Below are 21,610 nucleotides of genomic sequence, written 5' to 3'. Positions count from 1 at the left end.
ATGATATAAAATGTCTGGTATCAGTTGCATGCAAGAGTCCTTTTTGACCAACTGATCTGTGGATAACACCTCATTCTTTACTTTACAGTTCACTAGTTCCTAACTTCAAGGTTTTACTGGCTGCAGATTGTGCTCAGTGGTGGTGGGGATGTCACCTAATGGAAAAGGCTATCTGAAGCACAGTTTTGTGGGTATAATTCAGGTGGCTTGTGTTTTTATCAATAGTTACTTGAGAAGCCTGCCAACTGTTTCTTAGAAACAATTTCCTTCCCAATCTTCCTCATCTTAATGGCTTTCTCAGTGACTCCCTGTCACTGAGCGGGTGCTACAGTAGGGGCTCCTTTCTTCTACACTCATCCCCCAAGCGTCTTTCCCATCCTGCGTTAGCTGTTTTTTTAGTTGTGGAACCCTCTGAGTAGAGAGCCATATGGATGTTATTTCATGGAGAGCTAAGCACACTGTTCATACTACATTTACAAGCTTATTACTTTATTTTAGTAATCTCTGAAGTTCTGCAGTAATGGTGAGTGGGAAGGAATACAGACAACTATGAGCACCTCATTTAAATTTAGACGCTCATTTTAATGTTTTATTTCAAAGACTGTCAGCCAGCTTTTGTTGATTTTTTTTTAAAATCATTTCCTCCAGACTGTTTATAATAGCTAGGCTCCTATCTTTATTTGCATGCTTTTCTCCCTCTCTAGCAAAGCGGATAATACGAGTTTTAATATTGTGTATTGTTTTTCCTGTATTAACATGCCATTGCTAACTAGGATGACTCTAGAACACAACTGTATTCTTTAGCATAGCTTCAGTAGTATTTAGTGGCTTCAGTTAGCTATAGATGGTGATTCAATTCTCCCCACTGTTGGTGTTTTATTTTTGGTTCTTAAAACTTGAGAGTTGTGACTTGTTACTTTGAGTCTGGCCGCATTAATTAGATAAAAATTCAAATCATTAGAAGATTATGCTTGATAGATGGTGTACTCTGCAAGTTATTTTTTTCAGCTAGTGTCTTATAATATTCTTCTGTACTTGAATATAAAATAAACTGCATTCGGTGACCTTGGCTAGGAGCCTCTCATTTCCTGGGCAGCTGCTGCTACTTGCTGGCTGTCTGACAGATGGGGCCAGGTCATGGATACCGGAGGACACCCTTGTAGTCATAAGCAAGTTGTAAATGTCACTAAGATTTTTTCTGAATGTCTATCACATGTGTATCGCTGATTCTGAAGTAGGTAAAGTGAGTAATCTTCTGGGGCTCCCAGAAGATAAATGCTCAGGCAGTATAGCAGAAAGTTGTGACATGCATCTATAAGCAGTTGTAGGAATCTGACAGATATTTAGCCCTTAGTTACTAGCCCTTTGGTTGAACTGACAGCACGCCTGCAAAGATAGGGAGGCCTATTTCAGCCCCATTAATGTCGTCTTGAATTCAAGCCCACAGCCTGGAAAATGATGAATGCTCAGTGATTGATGATTTCAGAGTCCTTAGGGATTCTGGGTGGTTTCTTATTGCTGCAGGCCAGAGCAATTTACTGTCTTGCTTGTGCCTGTCTTAGAAGTTGTTTAATGCTTCAATGCCAAGAGATTTAAAAAAGCTGGTTATGTGACATTTAAGCAAAACATCAGTAAATACAAAAATTATGTTTCCTCCCCTTCCAAATCCTATGCCCTCAAATTCTGATCTTAAAAGGTATTGTACTGCACAATGAAACAGAATAGCAGCAATTTGTAGATGCTTCCTGTCACCATCCCTGAAGTTATTTAACAATTTTTCACACCACTTGATTGTAGTAAAACCTCTAAGCAGCTTATAAGAGATATTAAAATTACCAATAAAAACTTTTAAAACCTAAAAACATATACAATAATTAAATTAACAGTAAAAAAAGATTAAAACACGTGTAACTTTTAGGCACCAAAAATAGTACACTGACTATCAGATCTTGCACCTACCTGATGCAAATAGGCAGGGAGTTCCAAAGCACAGGTGCTGCCACATGAAAATATTTTGTTTTCTGACAACCGTGGAACAAGTACCTGTAACAGTGCCAGTTCTGCAGATTGAAGCAGTATGTATGGGTCAGTGGCAGGGAGAGAAGTAGGTGGGGAGGAATAAATGTGGCTAGCAAAATATGAATGTGAGCAGTGCTGTTACATGGACTTAGGTAACTGCATTTGGGGGTGAGTCTTGGATTCTGTTCATATTATATTTTCTCCCTGAGTTTGTATTTGCAAAGATAGCAGGAGCAGGCCATTGGCACTATTCTCATCCTGCCTCACTACAGGTGGTGTTGAACCACCACGGAAGGTCTTGGTGACTGCTGCAGGCTTTATAATTCCATGATTGTGGAAGTAATGTGCTAAAATAAATGTGCTTGGTGACTACTTCTGTGGTGAGGGACAGGCTAGAAATCCCTGGGAGGTGAGGAGAGTACATGGTCCCTAGGCCCAATCCCAGAGTTTCTCTGGATGATACAGTCTTGATAGTACCATGTGCTATATATATAAGATTCCACATCAACAGGTAACTTCATGTGGCTATGTGGCATTCAAAATAGTGAAATTCCTTCTTTAAATCTGTCATGATGCCATAATTTAAAGGGAAAAGGGAGTTTACAAAGTGCTAAGAGGGTCAGAATTTGTGTGTTTGTTGTGATTTGCAGATTTGAAGACCAACCCACTGAAGAATGACCCACTGTATCTCTGCATTTAATTAGAAGAGTATCTTTGAACTCAATTAGTAGTGCTGCCCAATAATCTGTTAAATACTCTGTTCTTTTCCCATAGGGCTTTACAGACAGCCCTCATTATGGTGATCACTTGAATGATAGTCGATTAGGCCCTGATGAAGGATTGTCCCCGACACCTTTCATGAACTCAAATCTGATGGGTAAGTAAGTAATTATTTGTGAGTAGCCTCTCAAAGCCCCTTTGGCTTTGAGATATTTTCTTCCCCTTTACTAGATGGATAGTAGTTCCTGTAAACATACGGTATTTGCACTTCAAATTTGCTTTACAGGGCAACTTCTTAATCTAGGGATATTATACTGGTTTCTGAAAGAGGCCAAACACCAACAGTCCGTAACTCTAATGTATCTTTGTATGTTGTTGCATTATTGAATCTTTCTATTACGCTTTCAGCACTTGGAACGGCTTTTTCTGTTTCAAAGTATAGTTTTGAATGTGATGATTTAGTAACAGCAATTCCAGCAAAAAACTCACAACAAGATGAACGAAATCTTTCATGAGCTAGGGTCCACTTCATCCTGTGTGTTGTGAAGGTGGCTGAGAGAATGCTTAGCTGTTGGATAGGTTGTTTTCTTTGTCTTAAAATGCTGCTTCAATTGCTTTCTTTTTTGCGTGACCTTAATGTAGCAATTGCACTGATTTGTAGAATATTTGTTGAGGCAAGTTGGTTTAGCTTGTTCCTGTTGCCTAGGAATTCTTCATAATGTTACTTCGCCTGCTAAACTGATGTTGTCTGGTGCATGTGACCTATTTGTGTTCTTGATGATATTGTCCTGACACTGCCACAGTAATCCAAGTAGATTACATAAATCCAAATCCTGGTGGTCTTCTGTAGATCTTTCCATTTTATCTTTGTTTTCTGCTTTAGTCTTCCACAAACAGAGAAACAAATGGCTGGGCTGCACAAAGTACGTTCATAAGCAGAGCTGACCATCAAATGCCTGTTCCATGGCCTGAAATCTTAACAATAGCAACATTTTCTCCAAAGCTAGCATCCTGTTTGCAAATCCCCCTCCCCCATTCATGGTAAGAGTGGGAGTTGTTTAAAGCCTCACAATCATCATCCCTGCTGACCTCCCCAAAGATAGAAGACAGTGTCTAAACCAGAAGATCTTGAAGTTACTTGAATGTGGAAATCTCTTGCTGCACATATTGAATGTGCAAGAGAAATTGTTTCAGTACAGTAGTCAATGTAATGGAGATCCCACATGTGATGTGGTCTGCAGGGAAGAAAGCATATCAGCTTAAGTCCTTGCTGCACTTGCAGTGGGAATGTACCAACTTTTTGTTTTGAGCACAATTCAAGACATTGGATATGACTTGCCCTGCCCTGCCCTGTTTTGTTTCATTTCTTTATTTTAGATTAGGTTAGGTGAAACTCTTGGTTATAATTTTGTGCTTCATACTCTGAGGAATTTACTTCCCATCATCCCTGCTACATTTGTCATACATGTCTTTTGCTACATTTATTATCATACTCTTGCCCAGCAGCAGGTGAATATTTTCTTTAGGCTGCTGTTTGTATTATAAGATTGTATGACAACTTTAAGTGTAAGGCTGTATTGATGTTTAGGTTTACTTTTTAATACTGGATAAGTGTCATTGGAGTTGTGGGATTTTCTTAGAAAGGCAGTTAATGAACTTCACAGTATTACTGCAGATTTGATGAGCTGGATTTCTTGTACCAGAGTCTCAGACTGTTTGTTTGAAGCTCCAGTTTTTGGTGATTTGAGCTTGGTGATTTGCTCACCCTTGCTCAACTGGAGTACAACAATTGCTTTTCACAGTCCTTTAAACTATATAGTATTAGAACTGAGATAACAAACATATTTCATAATTTCTGTCCTGGCTTACAAGCACTATTAAAAACAGAGAATTATGTGTCAATGGGATATTGTTTCTGTATATCATATTCAGCCATAAGCATGTTTGCTTGAAAAGATAGCAGATTATGAATTGCCACTGTCTTTGATGATGGAGCTATTAACACTTTAATTATCTTGTACATTGCAGGAGCTAGAAATTTTGTCTAACAAGAGTTGATAGTGATTCAGTAATGAACAATTTGCTGTGGAAAGATGCATTTTAATATTCATTTAGACATTTTAAAGTGCTTTTGTCAGAGGATGTAAAGCTGTTATGTTGAACTGAGTTGTGTTCATTCCTAATTCCAGAATTATCCTGTTTATGTTGTCAGTGTGAAAAAAGTGTTTTCTTTGCAGTTTAAGAAACACAATTGAGTTGTTCTGGTACCAGAGTAAGATAATGGCATTATATGAACTTGTAACCAGGTTGAAATGTGCTCAGGGTAATGTTGCCATATCTGGAATTTCATTTCTTTCATTAAAATAGGTACAGTACAAATGTAACTTGCCTTTCATAAGATACCAGAGCTGAGTATAATGCACGAAACCAACCATATATTGGACAATACAAAATTACACCAACAAGGCAGTTGAAAACATGTTTTAAAAAGTCACTAGTGTTCCATAGGTTCATGGCTTCACTTTTCCTTTCATGTGAATTTCTCCACTTCCAGACCTTACCATGCTTAAGAGATATGGAGCATCATGTGTGAACGTGCACTTGCTCCATCTCCCTCCCACATGAATTTTCCTTTCCTGTTCCCTTTTCATTGTGAACATAGGTATAGTATTAACAATACTTAAGACAACCATTTTTTAGTTTAATAAGTTGAGAGTCATTCCCCATATGCAGCTGCTATGCTCCTTCCTTTGCAGGAATCACCCTGTACCCATATTGCTGGGAGCAGGCATTGTGGCCTGGTGTGGCTTGTGGAAGAAGCTTTTGGGAACCTTTTGCCCAATGCAAGCTGATATATGCACCTTGCAGCCAGGTAGAGGGTAGGGACTGGGGAGCTGGGATTCAATCCCCTTGTTGTTCACCTTCAGGGGGGCATAGCTTCTGGACGAGAGAGAGAGAGAGAGAGAGAGAGAGAGAGAGAGAGAGAGAGAGAGAGAAGACATGAGAGAGAGAAGACATCAGAGGTCTGGTCAGTCCCAGGAGCATAAAAGAGGAGACCTACTCAGCTGATTCCACCTCAGTGTTAGGTTGAGCTTCCCACCCTATAATGTTAACGTTGTTTAATTTTGAATCAATTTTCAGATTGTCACAGCTTTCCTTCGACAGAAGAGACATTGGGTTGGATCCTTTGAAATGAAGTGTCAGGGAGGGGGCTTGGAGGGCTTTTGTCAAGAAGACCAGTTTATGACAGGGAAGTTTGCTATAAGTGGTTCAGTCCCAGATACAGGAAGGAAAATGGGATGTTAATTGTTAAAGCCTGGGATCCTGGACCAGCATGCCTCATGCCTCCAGCCAATCACTTACAGTTACACAGAGGATAAGTCAGCTCTCCATCCCTCTGCCTCTCCAGAAAAGGGTGTCTTCCTGGCTTTATCCACTCTGCTTTTAGACTTCCAGGAGCATGTAACCAAAAGCGATCTAGGCACCTGGCAGTTCCGAAATCCCAAGACTGGCAAACACACTGACTTGCACTAGTATAGTTGTGAAACTTTATTAGAAAAAAGGTAGGGAAAAGCAGCCAACAGGCCAAATGGAATACAAAATAAACCTGAGTGCTGTGGCTCTAAAACTCACCTATCCTGGTTTATGCACTTCAAACATGATATTCCTAGTCTATTTACAAGTAGGTAGAATAGGACAATTAAACAAACCATGAGGAGAATTAGCTTCCTGGTGGTTTGGAAGACCCAGCCTGGATCCTGGTGATGAGATAGAACATAGAGGGAGATATTATGCATGAAAGGGTGAGTGCTAGCTAATACTCTGGTGCAGAAATGGGTAGTTACTGATACTGTGGTGCAGGAGTGCTCCAAGGTGTGCCCTGTTTCATAGAATCTGAATAGAAACAGATCCATGCAAAATCCAACTCTCTTGGTCAGAATGGAGCCTACCAGCTTTTTATCCAAAATGGAATGACCTGAATGTCTTCCGAGTCCTTTGCCCATTCAGATAAATATCATGTTACCCTACATTAATACAAGGTTGCTCTGTATTAACCCTGCTTTGTCAGGACAGATTTAACACTAAAGGAAGCTTCTTGATATTTAATCTGATTCTGGAATTAGGTCATACTACAGCTTGCTTTTAAAGAATCCTTATGCGGTACTTTTTGACTGAACAAGTGTGTGGCTCACACTATTGATGGGAGCATGCATACATGTATGCTTTCTTCTGGTTGGTTGCAGTGCATCTATTTTGCATCAAAGGTTGCACCTGATGGTGTCAAATTGCTGAAAGCTACGTAATTGGGTATCGCATAATGTAAGCTGTTAGAAATGAGTACCGGGTACTCTGATTTAAGACTGTTTGACATGAAAGAAGGGAAAAGAATATTGTGCTTTTGTAGTAGACAAAAGTTGGTGAAGGATGTCTTGATGATGCAATTTGGAAGAAATGTTGAGTGGGGTGTGGTGTGTGTGTGTGTGTGTGTGAATCCCTGGTGAACCAAATTACCTTCTTCTAAGAACTGCAATTAATTACTCTGGCCTGCAGTTATAATTTTCTCTATCTGTGATTTGAATTACCAGTAGAAGCTGACTTTTAGCTTAATCCTGTTTTCCATTGCTGTGTGGAATAAGGGGAGGGGTTGAATTTGAGCTGGAAATGATATACTGTACTATTGTCGAGTACCTTGAGACATTTAGAAATTAAAGCCCTGGTACAGCTTTTTAAAAAAGGTTTGCTTGTTTGCTGTTGTCACACTCTGTGTCCGAATACTCTATAACTGTGATGCCTAGCTATGGTTCACCTTTTGGACAGAAATAACTTGTCTGCTGTACACCATGCACTGCTAACTTCCAGGTTGGATTATTGCTATATGTTTTATGCTGAGCGACCCTTGAAGATGACTTTGAAACTTCAATAGGTTCAAAATGCAGCTACTCAGATTACTGTCTGGGTTTCTATTTAGAGTTCAACTCCTGATTTAAAATAGCTGCATAGATAGATAGATAGATAGATAGATAGATAGATAGATAGATAGATGATAGATACTTTATTGTCATTGTACGTAGTACAACAAAATTGAATGCCACCCCACATTTACAGCCACATATACGCATTTATACATTTACAACCACACATACACACACATACCATCCATCACGACTCCCCAAAGATCATATCATTTGGTTACAGCATTTAAAATAGTTATAGCTCTTGGATAAAAACTGTTTTTTAGTCTATTAGTTCTTGATTTAATTGTTCTGTATCTCTTGCCTGAAGGCAACCGTGCAAACAGACTATATCCAAGATGAAATGAATCCTGTAAAATGTTGTTTGCTTTTTTGAGACAACAGGAGCTATATAGTTCATCCAAAGATGGGAGAGGATGACTGATAATCTTTTGGGCTGTGGTTATGACCTTCTGGAGCGTTTTCCTGTCAGTGACTGTGCAACTGGCAAACCAAGCACAGATACAGTATGTAAGAATGCTCACTCTCTCTCTCTCTCACTTGGTCTCTCACTTACCGGTAGGTTGTTCTTCTTTAAAAGTCTGAGGAAATAAAGTCTCTGCTGGGCCTTCTTTACCAGAGCAGTGGTATTAGCGCTCCAGGTCATACCCTGCTTGATAGTAACACCCAGAAACTTGAATACAGCCACCCTCTCCACCCAGTCCCCACCAATATACAAGGGCTGAATGTCTGCCTTTCCCCCCCTGTAGTCCACTACCAGTTCCTTGGTCTTAGCGATGTTAAGGACCAGATTATTTTCTCTGCACCAACCACTGGTTGCCAATTTGTTTCTGGGCCCAATTCAAGGTGCTAACCTAACAGATTTAAGCCCCAAACGACAAAGCCCCCAGATACCTGAAATATTGCCTCCTTCCCTACTGGACCCTCTTGGGTGTTGAAATCGTCAGAGGGGGCCCTATTATGAAACTCCCTCCCCACGGAGGTGCCTCTGGCATTTTCACTATGCAATTTTCAGCAAAGGCTGAAGACACACCACTTTCCCCTGACGTTTGACACTTGAGATGTATCACAGCCACCTTATTTCTACAATTTTAAGTTTTTTAAAACTGTTTTTGCATTGTGCTTGTATTGTTGTAACACCCTGGAGCTTTAGGGTGAAGGACAAGAGGAGGAGCATGATGATGATGATGATAATGTAACTTTTCATATTGGTTTGTATATAATCCCTCTCCTTTATCAGATAGGGTAGGTTTAATCCATTAAAGCTCCTTATTGATATCTTGCATGCTCAAACTCTGAATTTATACATTTGATCTGACTTTAGAAAGTCAAGTCCAAATGAGTTGTTAATGGATAAAGCAACCTTTGCCATAATTATACTTGCCTCTGATCAAAGGAATGACGTGGTGTGGCCTAATATGCTCATATAATTTATTTCTCCCCAAGTGTTACATGAATTGAATTTTGCTCACAATGAAGACATGCTGTCATCTATTTTTCATTTTCTTTTTATGGAAACTAATGGGTTTCAGGAAAATTAAATTACATGATACAGTGCTGGTAGTGCATACAGAGCCTTTTTACCCTTGGGTTTTTATACATCTAAAAGTATGTTCAGCTTGTTTTACACACACACACGTTTATGGTAATATTTCAGACGGATGGCTTTAAGCACAGTAGTACCTGAAGGGTTTATACAAATGTTTCTGTATATTGCAGCAGGTGTCCATTTGTGCTCCTCTCCCCTCCACAAGGTTCTCTCCCTCTTCCATGTTAGCAGCTGTGGCAGTCTGAGGAACAGCAACCGCCATCAGGTGTAGGACATTATAATTCACAGGTCACAAGAAGTTGCCACGTTGATATTTCTGTCTTTGCTGCGAATCCTCTAAGGGGGTCATCCTCCGTGACCATCTTGCGCTCTCAGCACTGTAGAGACACTGCCTTTGAAGTCAAGTGCAAAGAAATTGTGGAGTGAGCAGGTGTAAGGATACAGGGGTTTTTTCACTCAAGGGAGCATACAGATAATCTGAAAAGACAAGTGGAGATTTTGATCTGCCAGTTACATATGCTCAGAGAGAAGAGTACCACTATAGTTTTGAAAAGTGTCCTATTTAATTTTTAAAACATAGAACTAAAATTATTTTTCTTTATTTGATTATCAGCAGTAAAAATGCTCAGAATGCTGCATACTATTTCAGTTTCTTAAAATTAGGCCAACCTACTACAAGACTAGCAAAAACTTGTTCCTTGTTTAATATGGAGAAGCAAACCACATGAGCACTGGTTCACATGTAACACTAAACCAGCTGGCTTCATGTTTTTGCTGTCACTGCTATAGGAAGGGAGGAACCAAGGGGTGACTGCTTGAGGTATGTGCACTAGTACGTGTATGTAGTGTGAAGGGTTTTGAATATGTTAATATTTGTTTAGTCCAATACTGAGTATCAACACATAAAAAATAATTTAAATAATAATTTCTTATTTGTATTCCGCCCATTTGACTGGGTTGCCCTAGCTATTCTGAGTGACTTCCAACATACATAAACACATAATAAATCATTAAACCTTAAAAAGCTTCCCTATACAGGGCTACCTTCAGGTGTCTTTTAAAGGTTATCTCCTTGACATCTGATGGGCATGTGTTCCATGGGGTGGGCGCCGCTACAGAGAAGGCCCCCTGCAAATCATTTCAGAAGGCTCTTATAAAGCTGGGACAACACACAGCGAAATGACGAATGAAAACTTGCAAATCAGTGCACACTAAAACAGAATACCCCATAGTTGCATTTATTCAAGGAAGATCTTGGAGTCATTTCCCATGTATCTTTCAGACAGGCAAATTGGTGTCTACTAAAGGATTATTAGGGACGCGTTTGGCGCTGTGTTCTAATCCACTGAGCCTTGGGATTGCCAATCAGAAGGTCAGCGGTTTGAATCCCCGTGACGGGGTGAGCTCCCGTTGCTCTGCCCCAGCTCCTGCCCACCTAGCAGTTTGAAAGCACATCAAAGTGCAAGTAGATAAATAGGTACTACACCAGCGGGAAGGTAAACGGTGTTTCCGTGTGCTGCTCTGGTTTCTCCAGAAGCGGCTTAGTCATGCTGGCCACGTGATCTGGGAAAACTGTCTGTGGACAAACGTCGGCTCCCTAGGCCAGTAAAGCGAGATGAGTGCTGCAGTCCCAGAGTCATTCGTGACTGGACTTACCTTTTTAAGGAATTATTAGGGAAGGAATATATAACCATACAGAAATCATTGTCCTCTAGCCATTCCGCACTTCTAAGAAATCTTTGGAACTCCCTGCCTATTGACACCAGGCAGGTGCCGTTGTTGTACTCTTTTTCGGGACCTGCTAAAATGCGTTTGTTAAAGCAAGTCTCTCCAGACATGTAGAAGCTACACGTGTTTTCTCTCTCTTTAGATATTGTATATATTTTGCAATGGCAATGTACTGCAGCCCCCAGCCTCTCAGATGGATTTGCTCGTAGAAAAAAAAATACTATTAGTGCTGACCTGGTACGGACTATGTCACTTCTTACCTTTTAGTTCTGTAGGCAGAAGTGGGGGAAATGCTCTGTTTGTTTACAGTTTCTGATTATTGTTAAAATTCAATGAAAAATTACTTTTTAAAAATATAAAGACTATGTTATACTAAAGGCCCATTGGTGTTGTGGCAAGTTAAGAGCATTGGAGATCTCTGAGATGTCACAGCAATAATTGAAATAAGTTACAGTAAATTATTTGTTACCTTCTATAGAAGCAGCAGGCATGAATACAGTGTGGAGATGCAAAACTTGACACATATCTTTTTCTGTGCATTGAAAATAGGACTGGATTAATACAAGTAATGGGTGGAAGTATTCGGAGTTTATAATTTTAGTAACCTCATGACACTTGGTATAGCTATGTATGGTGCTAGGATTTCATGGACATAAAATTTAGGAGATAATAATTTGTCAGGGGAAGTTTTGGTGGTTAGTGAGAGGCTTCTAGTACAAAGTTGGAAAGATAAATCCAGCAATCAAACAGTGGACTAGCATCTGGGGAGAAACTTAATGTATAATTGTAAAACAAAGGTGAACACTTGCCATTCTATCTGGATAAAATATGAAATATGTTCCCAATATGCTTCCTTTTGATGCCATATACCGGTATGTGTTGGTCAGAAAATGAAAACAATATAAACCTTCTGGGGATATAAAGAGATAAAAGAGCAATCACCCAGCAGGTCTGTATAAGTACTCTCATTCTGTAGGCTGGCTGCCAGATTTTACTTTTTTATTTTCTGTCCCACTCTGCTCTTTTGCCCCAGGAAAGATTGGTCTGAATGCAAGATGCCACACAGTGGCAGTATGGGGTTACACTGACGAGTGGGAAAAGCTTTAATTAATTATCTTCATATATAATAATAAAAGATTGCACAGCTACTGCACTAGAAAAGTTGTCAAAATAAATATTTTGCAGTAGTCTGAGGGGAGGTGTGTTTGTGTATTCACACATTAAAATTTTCCCCTTCAGCTCCACTAGCCTAGTATTTTTTAATGGCTTCTTTGTGTGAAAATGGAATCCTATGTGTTTTTTGCTGCAAAATGAATGATCTTGTCACTGATCTTGGACTGAGCAAAATATCCTCCAAGGCAGAAGTTTTTAGCTTCAAGTCGCTTTAGTCTCCACTCCATACAGTTTCAACTCTGTGACTTTACTTCAAACTGCACTCTTATTAATATGCACAACCTAAAATGCTTTCAATAGAAGGTTATTAGAATGCTAGTTTGCATCCTTCAGTGAATGAAATGATGTGTGATTATGAAGTCATCAGGCATGGACCAGTAAGACTCGAGAGAGCCTCCCCCCTCTGAGGTCCTTAGGGTGCCATTGATTGGTGACCATGTGTTTGTGCCCGATAGACTGTGAAATGGTGTGTTGCTACACGGCTGTGTTGCACCTGCGCCCCACCAAGGTGATTGATTGGTTTGGTCATGTGGAATGTTCCCATCTGGTCTGCAGTAATGTGTTCTCCCCCACCCCCAGCAAATAGCAAGCGCTGCCTTAATAACTATAGCAACTACGGTAGTCGCAAAAGGCTAAGGAAGATGTTCCTTTTTAAAACAGACTAGGATTTTAGGCCATACTTTCTCCCATTTCGGAGGTATGCGTTTTTGGTTTTAATGAAACCAAAGACTTAGTATGCACGCGTGCGCGCACACACACACACACACACACACTCTAGAAGGCTGAACAATGGTTTATAAATAATAGTTGATATAAAAAAAAAATTAAGGGACCAGCATCAGAGGTCTAACCCCCATTTCCACAAAACATTTCTACTGTCTGATTAATTTATTATCCTTAAAACCTCACTTTTTTAATTGGTTGTTTTATTTATCGTTAACAATTTTGAAATCTAAATAGCAAAAAAATATTATGTGGTTTTACTCTCTCAAAGATTCATTTATAATATTGGACAGTCTTGTTTGCTATTTCTTAATCTCAGTTTTTTCATAATTGATCTATTCATTCCATCTAATGACTAATTACATATCAGACCACTTCATCAGCAGTATTCATCACTGTAGAATGTAATAATGACATTTCAACAAAGGAAAAAATAAATATGCAAATAAGAACTCATTAACATTTGCACGAGCTGTTTGAATAATCACATTGCTTACAAGACTGTAATTAACCGAAATTGATGCTGTGTTCAGGATTTGATGGTGTGTTTTCTCAGCATTTTATTGTTACTACTCTGGGGGCTGGAATGAAGTTCTGCTCTTCTTTGAGCCTCATTTCTGACTTGATATGATGGGCTGTGCCAGGTACCAGAGACTTTGGGGAGTTTTTAATTCATCTATGACCTACCCTCAATGCATATGAAGATATTTGATTTAAATGGCCTTATTTCTAATGAAGCACTGTTAGACCTCTGTAATTATGCAACAACTATGGGGAAGAAGGAACCATGAGAATTAGAAAGTGCTCATTTTTAACAGCATTGTTACACATACCACATTATATTGATTTAGGAGTATTATTTGCATGCAGTATATTATGCAAATACAGATTTGTTCAACAAAATGATTTTGTGTCGGGAGGTTCGAGTTTAGTGTAATTGAAAATCGGTTGCTTAGGAAAATTATAAAATATATAGTCATTTCACAGCAGTTTCACTTCTTCTGTTCTCCTTCATTTTTGTGCTGTGTTCATGGCTTTTGCCATAGCTATTGTTTGTGTCAGGTTTTTTGGATGACTGCAAATGCTGATTATAACAAGTTTAAGGAATTTTCTTTGTTGAATATGTACCCATGCCATATGGTTCAACACAGAACATTAACTTGACAGGGATAATACATTGTAGTATATGGAGACAATTTTGCCTGCAGCTTCACTATTACTCATTCTGGTTGGGGGCCACAAGTACAGAATTCAGTTAACATGCAGATGAATTTGCTTGACCAGAGTTGCACTTCTAATTTTTGCCATGTAATTGGAGCACGCCCTCCTGTTTTAAGGTAGCACCAATAGTAAACATTGCATTCAATGAGAGGAAGAAATATACCTATCTAATAGTGGATTAGATCAAATATAATGTCAACTCTTTACTTAAGTGTTTTCAACCTTGCTTCACATGCTCAAATTTCTCTCCTTATTTCTGATTTAGTGACAAGCCTTAGTTAGTTGATGCATTTGAACTGGACAGACCCTGTGTCATGCAAGCCACAGTTTTCCTCCTAATTATAGCTTACAGTCTGGTTTGCTGGCAAACAATGGTACTCACAAACTATAATTTGACCAGTTCAGATGTAAGAAGTCAGAGCACTTGAAGGCAGAGGGCAGTGCATACACACAACTTGTCCCTATAGACCAGAGCTTTCCCAACTTTTCATGTTGCTGACACACATGCATAATTTACGACACAGTAATACAGTTTTACTAGCAAACAAGCAAACTGGCGTGGGGAGCGTTTGGACGGCATACCTACACACTGCAGCCAACACACTAAGGTGTTGTGACACACAGTTTGGAAAGCTCTACTATAGACTACGATTGGTTTTTCATCTGAACTGCCCAGTAAATAAGGTAAAGCTTCTGTATATCCCATATACACCCTTCTAAGCTTCAGTTTCTATAAATTTTAAAGCTATCCATTTCATTCAACCTAAGAAGTAGTGAAATCCTTATATATATATGTGACATGCATCAGTAAAGCCTTATATCTGAATTAGTCTTATTTTAATACAAACTCAATTTCAAGATACGCAGGTTCCTGGAGATTTTGAAACATTGTGTGCAAGCGCTATTGGTGAGCACCCACCATTCCCCCCCCCCCCATGAAGGTTTGTACACAAATCTTGCTGAAGGAATGGAGATAGAATTCCAGGGAGATTTTGCTGTATGTATGGAGGTTGGACTGGTTTTAGCCTTTCATCAATCACTCCTAAAAACATTGGCATTTAAGAATACTGTTACTAGTTATTCCAACAGTCATGTGGAATCTCTCATTGCAAACAGACTAGTTAGAGCTGCATGTAAAATCCAGTAGCAAAGGGTTAGTTAGTATCTGCTTCACCAAACAAGGCTACATGCTGTTTATGGTTTTTAAAATTACTTGAATCAGGTTGTGGCCCACGGCTAGAGAATGCTGAATTAGTCCAATTCTCTGAGCCTAGGGCTTGCCAATTGGAAGGTTGGCGGTTCGAATCCCCGCGACAGGGTGAGCTCCCATTGCTCGGTCCCTGCTCCTGCCCACCTAGCAGTTCGAAGGCACGTCAAAGTGCAGGTAGATAAATAGGTACCGCTCCGGCAGGAAGGTAAACGGCGTTTCCGTGTGCTGCTCTGGTTTCGGCAGAAGCGGCTTAGTCATGCTGGCCACATGACCTGGAAGCTGTACGCTGGCTCCCTCGGCCAATAAAGCAAGATGAGCACCGCAACCAGAGTCGTCCATGACTGGACCTAATGGTCAGGGGTCCCTTTACCTTTACCTTTAAGCTATTAGTTGTCTCTGCCTCCTGTGGATGTGAGTTCCATAGTTTAACCATGCACTGCATGAAGAAGTACTTGAACAATACTGGCCCAGACTAGTATGATGTTTGAAGCTGAGTGTCCTGTACAAGCTTTTCAGAATTAAGGATGTAGAGGACATAATGATGATAATGTTTCTGCCTTTGCACTGAGCTCTTTCCCCACCCTCAAATACTTGGGAACATAACCTGCTGTAGGCCAGGTAGGAGGAAAAGGTGGTGATGATGCCCCTGAAATGCTCCCCCCGCCCCCAAACACCTCAACAACAAGCAGGAAAAAGATTATCGTTATTATTGTCATCAATGTTATAATGCCTCTGCACTAGATTGCACCCACAACTGTGAAACAATCCCTGCTGCAGGGTGTGCAGCAGAAATGAGAAAATGTTGCCATATGCAACATCCCACCCTCATATTCAACTGTGGTTTTTCCCAAACAGCTGCATGCTCCATGTACAGGCAGGCAACAAAATAAACATAGCAAGAATTGCTCCCCCCCCCCAATTTTCAAAAAATTATCTCAAGCAGCTGCCTGCTGCCTATTCCATGTGGATGGCAGGCAACAAAACAAACAGAGCAATAAACAAGTGGATCCAATGACTTGAAAATAAGACAAAAACAGTTAAAGTACACTAAAAGTGAAGTAGGAAACAGTAACTCTTTAGGACCCCAGCAGTTTCTATTGTCCAAAAAAATTGCTTGTCAACCACAGCTGTGATTTCATTTATTGGCTGCGAACACTGACAGGCAGGAGCAGCTAAGCCAGTTCATTTTGGTTAGAAGGGCACCCATATATTTTGTTTCGTAGCCTTTTTTCTAGGAGGGCTAGAAGCTTCATTTTATTTAAAAATGGAAGCTTAGAGACGGGGACCCCCACCTGAAGGCACCGGAGAAAAACTCTAGCGGACTGTGGTTGGCAACCCCTGAAATAAATGTTACAATGATAAGAGGGGAAAGCTCAAAAATGGCCTAATAACTGAAAAACAAATTGGGAAGAAATGCAGTCAGCTTTTTTTTTTCCTTGCTCCACAAGAAAAATAAAACTAAATTCACTATGTAAATTATTCATGGCAAATTATTTGCTTGGCTCTTCTGGACATTTAGAGGAAATGGAATTGTGGACCTCTGAACTATCAAGCAAAGTAGAACACTAGTTATCTCTTTTGTAAAATCATCACATATAAAAGTAACCAACACACAACTAAAAGGTCAGCAAAAGGAGGGTATTCAAGTAACAATATGCTTACAACCATAATTATTTTTATTAAGCTGTGAAAAATAATTATACCTTAGTTAACATTCTGCATGTATTTAGTAACTGCTTATAAACTGCAGCAATCCAGGAACATGACCACCTGGGAAGAGAACGTAATTAAAATGATAATAGGCCCAATGAGAAGAGAGGGTATTTGCTCATCTCTGGCCCAGGGGAAGAGTACCAGTTAACAAATGCCTCAAAATGTAAACAGCACAACAAATCTTTTGAAATATTCATCCTGTTGGGAAGAAGCAGTTATGTTAAGGTGCAACATTAAGCAGAAATAAAAGCAAGGGAACGTGCAATCCTACATGCCTTTTTATAGTCTGATCCTTTACTGCTAGTGAGTTTTGTTTGATTAGCATTTTCTGCACACTGGCTAGAAAAAAAAATAGGCTGCTCAAATTTTAAATAAGCAGGTATTGGAAAATGAAAACTATTTCAAACATTCAGGTTGTTCATGGTACCTATCCAGTGTGTTATCCTCCATCCCCTCCACCTTAGCTCAAGCAATCCATTATACTTTAGGATCTCATGCATTTTGGGGGAAAGTATGTAGTTTCCCCCTGCTCCTAGATGCTTATTGGTGTGTATGTGAAGTGGAATATGTTTAGAAGACAAATGAACAAAAGAAAAGCACTGATAGATCAAACCAAACGCCATCCATAGTGGCCAACCAGATATCTATGGATGCTCACATATACGGTATTATAAAATCAACATGTTGTTGTTTATTCGTTTAGTCTTGTCCAACTCTTTGTGACCCCATGGACCAGAGCACGCCAGGCACTCCTGTCTTCCACTGCCTCCCGCAGTTTGGTCAGACTCATGTTGGTAACTTCAAGAACACTGTCCAACCATCTAAAATCGACATACTGTAGTGTTCTTTTTTCATATTGTTTCAGTAAATGAAATCAGCATATATTGCATGTAAAGTGCTCAAACATTGCTTTGCTTTGTTCTGGAAGCTGTAAGACTCCAAGTCATTTGGATGTTCAATGTTATATTCTGTATTTGCTTTGCAATCAATAGTTGAATTGTTGTGTGAAGTATTTTAATTCCCTCCTTTTTTTAAGGGCCCAGAAAATCCAAAGATGTAGTGTGCTGAATTTCCAAGACTTGAATTTCCATTAAATTTTAAGACTGTAGAGTCAGCATCAGAGTAGTTTAACAGACAGTGCCTATGGCTTTCTAATTTATACTAACATCACTCTGCTGAAAAAGCTTACTCTGTTACATGCAGGGATATTCTTAATTTTGGCACTGTGATAACCTGCCCAGCGCTTTGTGGTACTGAGATGTGCAGCTTTAAAATGACAGGAGTGCTCATTCAAAACAAAAACACAGTGTGTTTGCCTCCTGGTGTTACTCTTTTATTCTCTGCCTCTTACAGCAACTTTGAATGCCCCCTCAGCAAACATTTACACATCACCCTGCAGTCCACACCATTTCATTCAAAATGTGGTAGGGTGAATGCATTCATAAATGATCTGGGTTTGAGCAGTGAGAGTGTCAGATTTTCAGGTGACACTAAACTGTTAGAATGGTGAAAATCTAAGTAGGGTGTTTCCTTACATTCTTATGCCATACGTTGTGTTATAATGGTGAAATGCTAAAGCAGAGGTTTTTATATCAATCTAGTGTGTATTCATCATAGCAGGAATGGGCCTCCCCCCCTTTTTTTTTGCTTTTTTTAGGGTTGCATTTATTCTTGTCCAACCCTTTAGGACTCTATGACAGCAGTGGAAATGACCAAAAAAGGGATGTGGCCATCACACACACAGAGAGAGAGATAACTCCCTCTTCAGAATGGAGAGAGAGGGCTGCTGAAGTTCCATTCTCCACTATCCTTCCTGCTGATACAGTTTGCCTTTGTCAATGGGGAAGCCACTGGCAGCAGTCAGTTGTCTTCTCCACAGAAGGAGCAGGCAGGTTTCCCAAGTGATGGCAGTGATTGCAAGCATTCAAGAAAGATCAAAGTGTTCGGCTGTCTACTTCCACATCAGTGCTCCAACCAGCTTGGATGTTTTCCATGTGCAGGCAGAAATCACCAAGCATTGTGTTAAGATCAGAGCAGATGAGAGAGAAAGAGAGATCATACTGCCATCCAATGCCTCCTGGAAGTGTAGAGAAGCAGGGTTTTCTCCCAGCACTGACAGTGCTGACCCTGCTGGACTCTGTGCAGGTGACATTTTTTTTCTTTTTTTCAGTGGATATGCTGCTACTGTTGCTGCTGTTGCCACTGATATATGCAGGAGGGTACTGGCAAGCCAGTTTAAATGATTAAGTAGAAGTGTGCATGCACATGAAAGCTCATACCAAGAACAAACTTAGTTGGTCTCTAAGGTGCTACTGGAAGATTTTTGTTGTTGTTGTTGTTGTTTTAAGTAGACATAGTTCATGATGGCTTTAGTTGCATATTTGATTTTGTAATGGCGTTATGGGAAGGGTGTATATTTAATATTTCTCTCTTGGAAGAGTGAGAGGGTTGGAGCGGAAGGAATATATTGGAGCAGCGTTCCCTGCCCCATCACTTGTTTGTTAGTGCTCAATGGCAGCCTGTTGCTCAGTGGAAGTTGAGGGCAGAAGGTTTTCCCAATGTACTCTTTGTTTTATTCCCAGCTGATTCCACTTCATGAGACTACCTGGTTTCGTGGCAGTGGCTGCTGCCCTTCTTTGTATTAATGCAGTGGGGATGTAAGCAGCACAGTTGTGACAGGACACACTCTTCTCCTGAGATGCTTCCTGTGAGCATGGGGTGGGGGTCTGAAATGCTGCATGCTCAGCAGGAGCAGGAGGCCTTGGGTTGCCATGAAAACCCTACCTGATTTTGTAGAGTGGATCAGGACCAAGAAATCCTGAATTCAAATTCCCACTTAGCCACAAAGTTCACTAGGTGATCTTGGCTTATTCACTATTTCTCAGCCTCACAGGACAACCACCCCGAGCTCTTTGGAGAAAAAGCTAGATAAACCTGAGTTCAAGTTTAAGGGCAATTCCTCCGTAAGGAAAGGTTATAGCATTTGGACATTTTAGTTTAGAGCAAAGGCAAATAAGAGGACACACAATTCTATGTGTGTAAAACTGCATGTTGCAGAGAAAGTGGATAGGAAAAAAGTTTGCCCTAATCTCATAATGCAAAAATATGGGGCCACCCAGTGCAGCTGAATTTTGGAAATTTCCAGCAAAATTAAGTACTTCTTCACACAGCACATAGTTTGTTCCCACAAGAGGTCGTGGTGGCCACCAACTTGGATGGCTCCAAAAGAGGTTTACACAAATTCATAGAGTCTACTAACCATGACTACTAGCCTACTAAGTATGCCTCAGAATAGCAGTTGCTTGAATTGCAGGTGGGAAGAGTTCTGTGGCATTCAGGTCCTGTTTGTAGGTTTCCCATAGGCATTTGGTTGACCACTATGAGAACAAGATGCTGACCTAGATGGGTCTTTGGCCTGATCCATCAGGCACTTCTTTTATTAATAATGTACCCACCTTCATTAAGATTAAGATTCCATACAATATGGGGGGAAGGAAAAGCAAAAATACAGAAAAGCTCACTACCAACATATTTCTCATTGTTAAAAATGGAAGCAAGATTTGAACAAGATCAAAACAGCCAGTACTTGTTATCAGTTCTTCAAACGTTGCTTACAAATCTCAAGAGTCTGGAATATAACATTGGCGGTCAGCTGCATAGAATTGCATACCCATGACCAGGAAAGCCATATGCTGTTCTAAAGATCTTTCTGGGAAGGGAGCAATTAGAGAACAAATAAATCTTTTGACCCTGTAAAAGTTACAAAATAGTAACTTGTATAATGCAGTTTCTAACTCCTACCTTTTACATGGGCATACACGCTTCACATATGGCATGCCATTAAATCTTTCTTCAAAAATAGCTGGCAAGAAAATGCTGCAGGAAATTAATGTAAATGGTTTCCTATACTTCATGGCAAGTAACAACTTCAAGTAATTAACAGTCACCTTGTGGACTCACAGCACCACCTGATGTGGTGATGGTGTTGGTGGTTGTTATTTTATACACTGTTTACTTGCCAAAATGGCTTCTATGTATTGAAGAACATGCCTGTTATAGAGCAGGGATGGATAATCTATGACCCTCCAGTTGTTGAATGGACTCCAAACCTATCAACCCCAGCCAGCATTGTCTGGAATGATGGGAGTTGTAGTCCGACAAAATCTAGAAGGCTCCACATTCTCAATTCCTGTTACAGAGCTCTGATGTCAAATTACATTGATCTGTTAAGAGAAACCAGATGTTTGCATTATTGTAGGGCACCTAAAAAAGGAGGGCACTGACATACCACACATACAATATTTGTTTAACTGGAAATTATTGTAACCACTCCTAAGAGTTTTCACACACTAGCAAGTTAGAAGTACACTCTTCCGAGAATAAAAACTGCAGACAATAAATTCCACCCCAAACCCAGACCTTGCCATCTACTGAAATAGAAGTATATTTTATCCTTAGAGCTGTTGATGTCACAGGTTTGGGCTGAATCATCTCAGATCTAGAATTTAGCCATGCAGTGCTGGTTTTGCAATGAGGTTATGGGTCTAGTTGTTTTGGCCCTTGGAGTTACAGTACCTATTT

General features: G+C 40.0%; 1 protein-coding gene across 21 annotated transcripts in view; it reads left to right on the top strand.

The window, feature by feature from the left end:
• TCF12 (transcription factor 12) overlaps positions 1-21,610 on the top strand; it is a 135,289-nt gene that overhangs the window by 47,351 nt on the left and 66,328 nt on the right. For 20 of the 21 annotated variants that reach the window (XM_033166654.1, XM_033166649.1, XM_033166662.1 and 17 more), the window contains one exon: positions 2,794-2,896. The exons of the other annotated variant lie outside the window; for it this stretch is intronic. In XM_033166654.1, the coding sequence (XP_033022545.1) occupies positions 2,794-2,896 (103 nt within the window). The remainder of the gene's footprint in view (positions 1-2,793; positions 2,897-21,610) is intronic. 21 annotated transcript variants of the gene reach the window in all.

The sequence above is a fragment of the Lacerta agilis genome, chromosome 13, assembly GCF_009819535.1.
Source record: "Lacerta agilis isolate rLacAgi1 chromosome 13, rLacAgi1.pri, whole genome shotgun sequence".
In the NCBI taxonomy this organism is placed as follows: Eukaryota; Metazoa; Chordata; class Lepidosauria; order Squamata; family Lacertidae; genus Lacerta; species Lacerta agilis.
The sequence above is the reverse complement of the archived record's forward strand: the minus strand, read 5'-3'. Positions and strand labels throughout refer to the sequence as shown.